The 13191-nt window shown below is 37.3% G+C and overlaps 1 protein-coding gene across 8 annotated transcripts in view; it reads right to left on the minus strand.

Moving 5' to 3' along the window:
• PCCA (propionyl-CoA carboxylase subunit alpha) overlaps positions 1 to 13191 on the minus strand; it is a 357794-nt gene that overhangs the window by 153149 nt on the left and 191454 nt on the right. For all 8 annotated transcript variants that reach the window (XM_073212398.1, XM_073212399.1, XM_037024801.2 and 5 more), the window contains one exon: positions 6086 to 6194. In XM_073212398.1, the coding sequence (XP_073068499.1) occupies positions 6086 to 6194 (109 nt within the window). The remainder of the gene's footprint in view (positions 1 to 6085; positions 6195 to 13191) is intronic.

Here is a 13191-nt window from a genome sequence, read left to right on the forward strand (position 1 = left end):
GAAGAAGAAGCCCATGACATAACACAGACGTAAGTGAATTCCAAGGGGCTTAAAGAGTTAATTGTTGCTGATTTTCCCAATATCCACCTATAAGTATTCACCTGTTAAAAAGAAAAACAGTAAGTGTTCAGGATTTTGAACATATTCCCTGAGGAATAGTGAAAATGGCAAAGGAAAAAAAAAAGGAAGGAAGCAAGCCAAAGAAGCCTACAAAATTTAGTGAGTTTACTGTATAGCAGCAGTTAAAAAAAAAGAAAGAAAAAGAAGACTTCTATAAAACCCACAGCATTAACATTTATTTTCAAACACCTTAAAACAGATTTAATACATGAAAACAGATTACACTGCCCATGTCCACCGCAGTATGGCTTTGCCCTGAGAACTGGCTTTAAACAGGAAGTCAAGGGCTTACTCTGAGCCACATCCCCCGCCAAATTCTTCCAACATGCAAAGTACTGTGAGAATGCAAAATGGCCCTCTGCTAGGGAAGACAGATTCGGTCACCAAGGATTCTACCACAGAAAGCTGGCCTGACTCTCCCCAGAAGTAGTAATCATTACAATGATTGATGAGTCAGATAACTTAACAGAAAGACAATAATCACGGAATTAGGAAGTTTAAGTGATAAAGAGTAAGAATGGCTGGAGGAAATAGACACTTCAAAGAGGGTACACTGGCATTTGGCATTCACTAGTCTGAAAAGCTTGGGATGGCAGAGGTGGACTTGCACCAGAGGGTAGTAATGGGGAGGCTTAGGGAGATCAGCAGGAAGGAGTTGTTCCTGACCTCTGAACAGTATCTGGACCTAAGGAAAATCATCAGCAAAACTAAATTCTGAGCAAAACTAAAAAGAACTAAATTGTTTTATTTTTTTCCTCCAATCATTATCAGTTAGTGAAACAATTATACCAAACTACAATGCCAACAAACTAATCTTAGCTTCAAATAACATGAAGCAATTGTTTAGCACAACTTTTAATGATTCAATAAAAGTGTTTAAGTATGATTATAAAGAAAACTAGCTTCATGGTAAGTCAGCATGTATTTATGTAAAAACACAATTATGTTTGCCAATTTATGTACAGTCATCCTAAGAAAAACTGCTATTGTTTCTGACATGAACTTTTTTTTAAATCTAAAATGTGCTGCTATCTTTCTACTATCCAAATACTATGGGTACATATTATTAATGTCTTTTTCCAAATTATAAATGATAAAAGAGTAAAACCCATAGAGAAGTTGGAAAAATAAGATCAGCGGCCAACACAAGCAACACAAAGGAAGGGCTGTGGCTACTGCTTTGGAGCATAAACATTACATAAGCACGCCCATTACAGAGCAATATGAAGCTACCCCTGGAGGCCGACTCTTAGACTCCATTCCCAAGCCAATAATGAAGACATGACTCTGAAGCCAAAATGTGAAGATTCAATCACCTTATATCAGCTTTGGTGCCAAGGGGTCTCTTCAGCAAACAAGCAAAAATAACTTAGATCCACTTTGCCTGAACAAGATTATGCTGTCAAAAGACAAAATATTTGGCTAGTAGTTATAGGTCTCTGTGTTATAGATGGTACCAATTTTATAATAAACTGCCCTACTTAGGAAATAAGTTCAATAAAACATAAACTGACCAAAAATAAATCATTGTTATATGGATAATACATGCACAATTATCTATGTAACTGAACTTTTGGCCTATACATTTCAGTAATATAATTTTTTCCAACTTCTATAGGGTAATGTTCAATGGTAAGAAGAACAGGGGGATTCAGGGAAGACGGCAGAGCAGGAAGCATCAGGAATCTGTCTAAATAAACTACGCAGCTATTAGACGGGCAGAATGTGTCTGATATAACTATTTTGGAACTTTAAAGTCCAGCTGAAGGCTTGCAACTTTCAGGGGAAGACATATATGGTAAATTGCGGTATATTTCAGCTCTTAGCACAGTAGCAGCTACCCATCCTCCTACCACCGCCATGTGGCAGGCAGCTGAGCACCTGTTCCTGGAACATCCTGCTGAGGAAGTCACAGGGCAAAAGGGACCCTGTCTGCCAAATACTGGAGATCTGTGCTCACAGCTGCTTGCTGCTTCTGATCACAGAGGAGCAGACAAAAGGGTGGGTAGCCACTGCTATTGCACCTTCCTGATTGTTGCAAGCCACTCCCCATCTGGTTGAAGTGACTTCCAGGAGATTTGAAGGGCCAGTACCTTCTTTTTCCCCCCACTTCGTTTTTTGCTTTTTCTTCTGTCAGGAGCCAGATCGTAAAAACCAGGACATTCATAAACAACTGCATATATGAGGAAAATTGGAAAGTGACTGCACATGCCCAGGAAAAGGCTCAGAAAAGACCTGAGAAGACCTTAAGTTTACACCTCAGGCTGATCTCTGGCACAGATACAGCCTACAATGACCAATAAGCAAAATCAGTAACAAAAAAACAGTAAACCTTGGAGAAAAAGGAGAATCTGTTTTCAGAGTTACCACATTACTAGAATCAGATGTCCAGTGTTCACAAGTCATACAAAGAAGTAGGAAAGTATGGCCTTCTCAAAGGAAAGAAAAACAACAAGAAAATGCATCCCTGAAAAACACCTTATGGCAGATAGAGATATGGCAGATACTTCAAAATAACTGTCAAAGATGCTCAGAGAACTAAAGCAAGATATGAAGGAAGTCAAGAAAGCACTGTGTAAACAAAATTAAAATATCAGTAAAGAGAAAGGAGAACCTACAAAGAGATGAAAAAGAAATTCTGGGGCTGAAAAGTACAACTAATATGAAAAACTCACTAGAGGGATTCAAAGGCAGATGGAGAAGGCAGAAGAATGAATCACCCAACTTGAAGGCAGGACAATAGAAATATATATTGAATCTGAAGAACAGAAAGAAAAGACTGAAGTGAGTAAAACCTAAGAGACCTATGGGATACCATCAAGAGGAACAATATATGTATCATAAGAACCCCAGAAGAAGAGAGGGAAAGGGGAAGAGAGAATATTTGAAAAAATAATAGCTGAAAACTTCCCATGTTTGATGACAGACATGAATATCAACATCTGAGGTCAATAAACTCCAAGTAAGATGAACTCAGACCCTGACCAAGATACATTATAATCAAACTTTAAAAAGACAAAGAATCTTGACAATAGCAAGAGAAAGCAAATCATCACATTCAAGGAATTCTCAATAAGATTATCATATTTCTCATCAGCATCTTTGGAAGCGAGATACAGAAGGTTGATATATTCAAAGCAGTAAAAGAAAAAGAACTGTCAACCAAGAATCATAAATCTAACAAAACAGTCCTTCAAAAATAAGGAAGACATTAAAACAGTCCCAGATGAACAGAAGCTGAGGGAGTCTGTGACCACAAGAGCTGCTCTGCAAGAAATGCTAAAGGCAGGCTTGCAGGTTGAAATGAAAGGATACTAGACAGCACCAAGAAGCCACATGAAAAAAACAAATACCCCAGGGACAATTAGAAAAGCTAGTATTATTATAGCAATAGCTTATAACTCCACATTTTGTTTTTTATATGATTGGAGAGACTAATGCATTTAAAATTATTATTGGTTTATGATTTGAGCATAGAATGTATAAAGATGTCATTCTGTGACATCAACACTAGGCAACCACTGACCCATCTTTATACTTTTTGCCTTTCCTAGAAATTTCAAATGAAAGAAGCCATATATTAAATAGTCTTTGCATGATTTTCTTTTTAAATTTATGCATTTTGATACATGTATCAGTACTTCATTCTTTTTTATTGCTGAATAGTATTCCATTGTATGGATATAGCATCCCCACTCATAAACTCATCACTTCATATACATTATACCAGTGGTTGTGTAGTAGTGTAACATTGTAATTTTAATGTGTATTTCCCTAATGATTGATAATGTCAAACATCTTTTCATAAACTTATTTTCATTCATATAACTTCTTTGATAAAGAATCTATGCCAAGCTTTTTTTTTAACTGGGTTGTCTGACTTATTTTTAAGTTATGAGAATTATTTATACATTATAGATTCAAGTCCTTTGTTGGATATATATATATATATCTCTAAATACATGCTGCCATTTGCTATATTTTATAATTTTCCTGATGGTATCTATGGAAGTTTATTTTGCATGTTTTAAATTCTCTAATAAAAATTAAAAATATACTTTCAATGACTAGTGAATAAAGAGAAAAAATACAATATAATATTAAGTTTAAAGAAAACAGAATTCAAACTATATTCCTAGTATGACTATGTAAGGTATATTGCTACATGTATGTATATATATATAAATATACATATATATATGCTTGGAAGGGAATATATCAAAATACTAAAGTCTTCAAACATCTGTAATTTTTATTCTTTTCCTTTTTAAACCTTCTTCAGATTCTTACCAATGGTAAGTCAGCATTCTCTGAAAACAACTTGAATACATTTCTTAAAGATCAAACCAGTTCACCATTAGCTACACTCAGGACTTCTCAAATAATCAAGGTTCAAGTAATATCTGAAGGTAAGGAACCAGGTAAAAGGATAATAAATAGTCATACCAGGTAGGATTCTAGTTTAAAAACAATAGCTAGGATATCTCCCGCACACATCCATGCCTCCAGAACAGCACTGTCCACCGGAGCTCGCCGGAAGAATGGTGATGACGGAAAGGTGCTCTCTGTTGCCTGACACAGAGGCCACCCATGACAGAGCAGTGGTGGCCATGGAGCAGTGGAAACCTGGCTAGTGACTCCACTGACACTGACACTGAATGTGACTGAGAAACTGAGTTTTTTATTTAATTTTAACTCAAATAGGCACACATGGCTAAAACAACATCAGGGGAAAGACCAAGGAGACTTATGGCTCTACCAATCATTCTCCTGTCTCCTTCTGGTCACTCATTAGTGGGCTGATATTCTACAACCTCTCATCTCTCCCTGGGTATCTACCAAATCATAACTTACAAAAAGATCCTATATTAACCTTCCTGTATTTTCTCTTAAGAATGAAACAAATGAAACATCACTCCTCACACCCAGTTTGCTTCTGGGACAGTGAGGATAACGGGCAAGCAGAAGAGGAGCTGCTGGCCAAGGACATTGGCTAGGCCATGTTTTCTTGCGTGAAGGATTAAAAGAAAATAAAAGTGAGATTTTCTTTCAGTCAGGGTTTGAATCCCAATCAATCCAGCCAGCCAACCAACTAATGTCTCTCCCTCTTCAAGGTACTCCAAGATATTCTGAGTAAAACCACATTGGCCATTTATAGGTTAAACATAATTCAGCTTTCCTTCTACCTAATTCTTGAGGGGCAATCATGAGTTTCTGATCTGGGCTCTTCAGAGCTGCTCAGTCATCTGCTTTTTTTTTTTCTTTTTTCTTTTTGTTTGTGGAAAAGCAAAAAGAAAGGAAAAGAAGTTGAAGTAACACAATTTTAATAGCATCACTCTAGCAAGTAATGGCTTCTGCTTGCTAAAGTAGGCTTACTCTAGCAGTTACACAGACATTCATAGTAAATAATTCTGTCATTTAGAAGCATTAATGCCATGAATTTGTTTTTATTTGCCTGGAATATAGCATGTTTTCCTTTTTGCTTAGGTCACTAGGAAGCTAAAAGGCACACTTAGGGCTCACAAGTAACTCACTCAACCTGGTGTTAATTCCTTCTTATATCTTACAAATGAATTTCACATATATTTTTTTAATTACTCAAATTTATTCCTGAATTTTAGTAATAGCACTTAAAACTTTTCAAGATTAACAAAGTAATAAAACAGAAATAATAAATACAAATTACTTGAACAGATTTCTCCTAAGGTTTCAGAGTATCTTCTTACCTCCAATAATGTCCAAATTAAAGGAGCCAAGATCCTTTTTTCTTCTGAATTAAGAAAAATCATTTGAACAAAACAGAAGCAGTATCACTTTTGAGCAGTGTGACCTTATTATGCTTCTCTAAACACGCGTAAGATGCAGGCTGAGGTCAGTCAGACCTTTCATCTTTTCATTCATTTCCTAGGCAGATTAATTATCAGTATTTTTCTGCTCGTTTATTGTTTTAAATGATCTAACATACCTTGAATTTTCATGTTCGAGAAAACGTTGTGCTCTCAATTGGGATGCCACAAACAAGGCTGATGCTGTTGCCAATAACTGGTTTCTCTCATTCTCTGTTAACTTGTGTCCTGAGGGAAATCAATCAATTCCATAATAATGTTAACATCTATGCTTTTATCTTATAGAATTATTAGTCATTTGAACAAGTATTTTATCAAGCATTTACTATGGAGCTTGTATCTTATCAGGCATTGGGGTAAGCAGGGGAGGGGAGGCAGCACAATTGTTCAAATAAGATAAAACCCCCGCTCAAGGGAAGTTTTTTGTCTAATTTGAGGGGGGAGTTATGAAAAATAAATAGATGCACAGAACAAAATAATTACAAATAAGAAGGCCGTCTTCACAGAGATCTCTAGGGAAAGCTGAAGGCTCCTCACACCCAGTTTGCTTCTGTGGACAGTGAGGATAACGGGCAAGCAGAAGAGGAGCTGCTGGCCAAGGACATTGGCTAGGCCATGTTTTCTTGCGTGAAGGATTAAAAGAAAATAAAAGTGAGATTTTCTTGCAGTCAGGGTTTGAATCCCAATCAATCCAGCCAGCCAACCAACTAATCTCTCTCCCTCTTCAATTCATTCTTCCTACCGTAATGTAACTGGACCTGGGGCAATAGTCTAGCCTGACAAGGTCCGGGAAGACTCCCTTATCCGGCTGAGTGCTGTACAGCAGAGACATCGGTTCTATTTGCACAAATCCTCAAGACAGGTCTCCATACTCCAGATTCTACAGGGTAACACATGTCTCTGGAGAACCATGCAATCTCACCACAATCTAACACTATTTATCACAGTGCTGCGCACAGATAGCATAGCTATTACAAGGAATAGTATGGGCAATTTGAGCGCGGGATCATAAGCAGTAAGATGCCACTTACACAATTCAAAAAAAAAAATCAGGTAGTTGTTTAAATTCACTCCAAAGAAACGAAGTAATTTGAACATTGAGTCTAAAAAAATACTCAAAATAGACCAAGAGTATTCATAATTAGAACATAAGCACGTTCCAGATCTGCAGCATGCTTTTCTGTGGAGCGGCACTTCATGCCACTCAGAGGTGCACTGTTTCATGACACCCAAGGGAAGGGAAAACCGCAGTTATCCATCCCTCTTTGAGACAAACCTAGAAGCTCCATAAACTGTAACAGAGTGTGGAATCTGGGAATTTATTAACAGACCCCTCAGTGGCCTAATAAACCCCACAATTAGAGGCTTTGAAAAGTTCCTGATTTTCCCCAATACAAGCAGTGATGAAAATATCCCCTATGATTCTGTAACTCCACAAATGAGGATTTACAGAAACCAGGCCTGTCTTCTTGAAACGTACAGCCTACAAGCAGTCTCAGTATGGCCTGGGGACTACTGGGGTCTTTAGGAGCCCTTCAGAGATCTGCAAAGTCAACACTATTTTCAAAATAATGTTAAGATTTGCTTTTATTTCTTATTTTTTCAGGAGCATATCATGGAGGTTCCCTGATCCAAGAGAAACATGACAAGTTTCTCTTGACATCACTGCTCTGATGTCAACATATAATGGATTAGTGTTACTCTGAAAATGAATTAATACATATTTTTAGAGTTCCTAAATTTTAATTATAGTATGGGAAATACACCTGACCCTTGAACAATGCACATTTGAACTACACAGGTCCACTTACATGTGGATTTTTTCAATAAATATACTGGAAAATATTTTGGACATTTACCACATTTTGAAGAAACATTTTGTTTTTTTTGCTTACTTTGTTGTAAGAACACAGTATACAATGCAGATAACACAAATATGTGTTACTCAACTGTTCATGTTATCAGCGAGGCCTCCAGTCAACAGCAGGCTATTCGTAGTTAGACTGTAGTGAGCCCAAAGTCCTACATGGATTTGTAGTGGCACACGGGTTGGTGTCCCAACCTCCATAGTGCTGAAGGGTGTGCTGCAGCAATAGATTTAACCACAAAAGCTCCTGGAGTCTGAAGAGGACCGGTGCTTTTCAAACTCACTCAGGCTGTGCATCAGAATCACACCTGGGTTAAAGGAGAGGTGCCTATACCCCCACCTGCAGAGACCAACTGGTAGTAAGTCTCGGGAGCAGCCCAAGATCTTGCATTTCTAACAAGCTCTAGAATGATGTTCATGTTGCAGGTCTACAGATCCTTTGAATACAACTGTTTTAGATTCATGTCTATCAAATTGTGTAATACAAACCACTCAGCAGTTTAGTGGATGATGACCGGAAAGACAAATTATGTGAGCACTCCACATACCAGTTTTTGTGTTATGTATACACTAAGTCATGATGGAGCATGTATTTCTTACAGTGGTTCACAAAGGAGACACTTCTCTAGACACAACTGCACATGATATATCATCAGCAGAGAAAAAGACAACAAATTTTGGGAATCCTTTCAACTGCAAGATGCTGAATCAGCGTTTCATCGGGTCTCATAAATTGTTGGCTGCACTCTCTCAGACAATACTGAGAAAGGAGGTTCCCAAGAAAGATTCACCATCATTCATCACACCTCACAGGCAAACTGGTTGATGAACATTGGCTTCAATCCTTTTACTGATACTGGAGCAGATTCTCAAATTGTACCAATGACAAATTCCCAATAAATGTCTAATAATATTGAAGACTTGTCTCCTCCTACAATTTAAATTTGTTTCTATGATTTGGTAATTTTAAGAGAGAAGTGCTGCAAAGATCATCTACTTTGGCCTTCACGCAGTACAGATGTCTCTTCTACAGCATGCCTGACACACGGTTAGCTAGGATCTACAGGACTCCTCTAATAGGAAATTTATGAACTCTTCTGAGGACTTCTAATCACTAGCTGCTTCTTATACTGAACCAGACTGTTTCTTTGTGACCTTCATTCACTGATCCAACATCCAATCTGAAGTAACACTGAATACTTGTTCTTTCCTACACTTGTACATTACCCATTGTGAAGGATACAGACTGCAGTTAGACGTCTTACAACTCATTAAATAAAAGAGTTTTATATCCTGACTATTCTTGGGGTATCTAGTCATGTTGAAAAGAGTATTCAGGTCCAAACTGGCAGTGTACAAGAAATTCTATCATAACTGTTCTTATGATAACAGTTCTAGCATGAGACTAGATCACAGACCACAGTGGCACAGACTCCCGCAGGGTTCCCCACGGCCCGAAGCCCCCTACATGTCTGCCTGGCTCTGACTTTGGACTTCCTCTGAATGTTCTTCTCCATTAAGATGCTCCCTGATCTTGCCCTTGCTGAAATCCCTGGCCCAGTTGGTCCTGGTCCATATGAAATTCATTTTCATATTTAGCTTAAATTAAGGGTCTAACATTTTGTATAAAATAAGAGGAAAAATTCCCACATATACTAATTCCTATTTATCAGTTCCCTATTCCATTACACTGATATATTTATACATTTTTCTGTTTTGTGTTCCTTCAAACAATTCCTTCTTTCAGCTTCATATCATACTATTTAGAAACAGAGGCTTGGCAATACATTTCAATATATGGGAATCCAATTTTCCTCTATTGTTTTCATAATTTCCTTGCCTTTCAGAAATTTATGACTACATACAAACTTGTAAATCACTTTAATGTAGTGAACCCTCAGAGTAGGTTCTCACCTGTCAAACCCTGCGGAGGTGCTGTGAGGAGCTGAGAATGCAGCTGCTGCCCCCTCACTGGATGTTAGGTCCCATGAGGGCAGCAAGTTCTTTTGCTTACTGAGGAATCCTAAGCAACTAGAACTTTGGGACATGACGTGTATTTAAATACACGCAGATTCTTCCCATCCCCTTGTCTAGTGTGAAGATGACCCGAAAGAGCCGTGTAACCTGACGCTTGTTTTTTGCCCCTCTGCCGACACTGACAGAAAGGACGCACAAACATAATCCTGCAATTCTGGGATCCCAATAGTGAGGAGGCAGAAAGATAGAAGCTCCGGCCTCATACACAGGACAGACACAGCCTCACACACCCCAGCAGCTCAAGTCTTCAATGGCAGCAAGTCCCTTGTCTTTTCTACTTGAGGTAGAATCTTAGCCCAGGAGGAGTTCTAAGATTTTTTCAAACTCATCTCTTTAAACGTTCAAGAGCAATTAAAGCTTAAAATCTCTACTGTGCTCTCCAGTGAAGACATGGAATAAGGTGAAACTCATGGTTTAAAAACCCTTAGGCTTTTTGAAATTGTTTTGAAACTAGTTTCCCTGGGTTGCTACCTTTGACCTAATAGGTTCAATAAGTATCAGTATTCTTCTAATTTAATGATTTAATATTGATAATCAATGATTAATATTTTTAATCCTTTGTGACTCCCTTTAAATCTAGTGTCATAGTAAACAATGCTGACAGCTGACAGGTTTACTAATATCCTCAAAAAGTGTGTGTGTGTGTGTGTGTGTGTGTGTGTGTGTGTGTGTGTGTGTGATGACGCATTTTCTAAATCGCTATTTAAAAATCTCTCCACAATTAACAAATGACAGACATCTTAGCTGGGTATAGTATTCTTGGGTCAAGTTCTTTCCTATGAAGTAGACTTTAAGATTTTCTAATTTCCAGTTTAGAGAATCTGAAGATGATCTCATTCTACATTCTTTGTATATAACTTTTTTTCTTTGTAGAGCCTTAAAAGATTTTTGTCCTCAATATATCTTTTTTTCATTGATTCTTTCTGAAATTCAGTCTTTTCAACTACACTTCAAGAGTGAAATAAATCTCCCCTATACAGGTTTTTAAATTAACCTTCCCTTGTTTATGCATTTTCTTATGTACATGTAAAATGCCTTGAATCTTATCATTTCATATGATTTCATTCTCTTTACCTTGGTGCTAAATATTTAGAGATTCTTCCATTTATTCCTTTGGGTCACTAATTCGGTTCTTAGCAGTGACCATCTTACCTTTCACTTTGTTGAGATGTTCTATTTCTAAAATTGTGGGTTTTAGTTCATTAAAGTCTTTCTCCTCTAGTTTAATGTCCTTAAGTGCTCTTACTATTTTTCATTAAGCTCAGTCATTTGCCTCCCCTGTCGGCAGTTCTAAAACTGAGTACAGCAAACCTGCCCTCAGGGATTATTCTAGGTCTTCCTCCCTGGATGGGCAATGCTTTTCCTCTGTACACTCATGGCCCTGTTTGCTTTCAACAGTCAGGCCAAAGGGTTACTAGGCAGTGGTTTGCTGGTGAATGTTTACCAACCAAATGGGGTGTAGACAAAGGAGAAATACCCCAATGTGTAGCATTTGCCTATGTTCTGGTGGTAAAAACTTTCTTCAAGGCTGATTTTCTTGAAGTTGACTATCAACATTACATCAAAAGGAGAGATGAGCACAACAGCTCTCCTGAGGCAGTAGCGGACCCCAGTGCCCCGGAGAGAGCCCTTGGAGAGGTGTTGTAAGAGCCTGAACACTACCTCACCTTGAAGCCATCCTTGATTCCCTAAATCAGAACTGGCTTTTGTCTCGAGACACTTGGCTTATATCTTCACTTAGCACTTAATTTATTTTGTCCTGCAATGTAGTTAGTTCTTTACATGTTCTCATGATGCAAACTCTGTAACAGCAGTGAAAACATATCAATAGTTTTTCATTTTCTTCTACAGCACCCACATCAATTATTTGTTGAATGACTTTAACGGCTGACTTTTCAAAGGTAACACTACAGTCCAAACATTATACCTCTTTTAAAGGTATAAAATTAACTAAATGCAAAGGAAAAAAAGAGAGGTATAATTAATGGTATACTTCTTGAGTGTATCAAACTTTTATTAAAAATCTGTAACTTTTCAGAAGAGAAAGAAAATTCTGATGTTTTCTTTAAATGGGGCTGGAAGTTGAAGCCTAGCAAGGCAACAGAGAAATAGGTCCAAATTGTTCATTACAGGCCAATTGAAATTACAGTTCTTAAAATTTCTTCTCCCTCATTTCCCCTTTACTCCAGAATCAAAATATCTTCTTCCCCATTTTGTATTTATTTTTCAAAATCAAAGACAAAGTTTTTCAATATCAGAATCTAATAAGTTGACACAAGGAACAAATTCTTGTGCATCCTATTTTTTTTTTAATTTTAGGCACGGTCGTTTCAAGGTTCAATCTACGAATCTTTATTAACACTGTTGTAGTCCACAAATAAATTTGGGATGTTAAACATATATAATAGAAAATTTTAATGCAGTCGTAAAAACAGGCACTTGCCTATGAACAGCACCTAGGATAGCTGGACATATGGGAAGCAGACAAGTAATCCCGAAGGGGCAAAATGACCCAGCCTAAAGCATATGGAGAAGACCCGGGAGTGACCTCAGTTGCTACTTCCTGCTGTCTCCTCAGGTACATGTATCGAACAGTCAACGGTGATACCATTTTACCAAATCTAAGACCTGCTCTGGGGGAAAATAGGAAAGGAGAAACAAAGGAACTGAAGAACAAGAGATAGTAGCCATTCCCAGAAGAATTAACATGAAAATAGTATGAGGAAATAAAATTAAGAGGTACACATTAAGAATGGCAAATACAGACGCAGATTTTTTTAATTCCTTACAGGCACTATACAACATATAGCATACTCTGAAAATTTTTTGAGTTATGAATTTGAATCATAACACAACTGAATGAGTACTGACACAGGAGCTAAAGACTCTTACATTCAATTTCTGCCTTTATTATATTATGGTCATGTAGCCTTATCAATCTCTCTGGGCTTTAGTTTTCTCACATGTAAAACGAAAGCTGAGATTAAATAATTGCTAATGGTCTTTCTAACAACTTAAAACATCTTAAAAAACCGTGCTCCTATCTTGCATAAACATTAAGAAATAAAATTACAGTGTCTATGCTGATAATTTCTATCAAAAAAGAAATTAAAATATAGTAAGTTTATCAGAGAAAATTACAATGCTAGGTTTTAACTAAATTTCTGGGTTCTCTTGAGAATGTGGAACACTTTCTATTGCTGCTAAATATCCTGCACATAGTAATCAGCTACAATTAGAAATTTTAAATGCTTCACTTTCTTCTCCATGGTAACAGGATATAGTATCATAAAGGTTCCCCGAAGTTTTCACCTGTTGTCT

The sequence above is a fragment of the Manis javanica genome, chromosome 9 (genome assembly GCF_040802235.1).
Source record: "Manis javanica isolate MJ-LG chromosome 9, MJ_LKY, whole genome shotgun sequence".
Taxonomy (NCBI): Eukaryota; Metazoa; Chordata; class Mammalia; order Pholidota; family Manidae; genus Manis; species Manis javanica.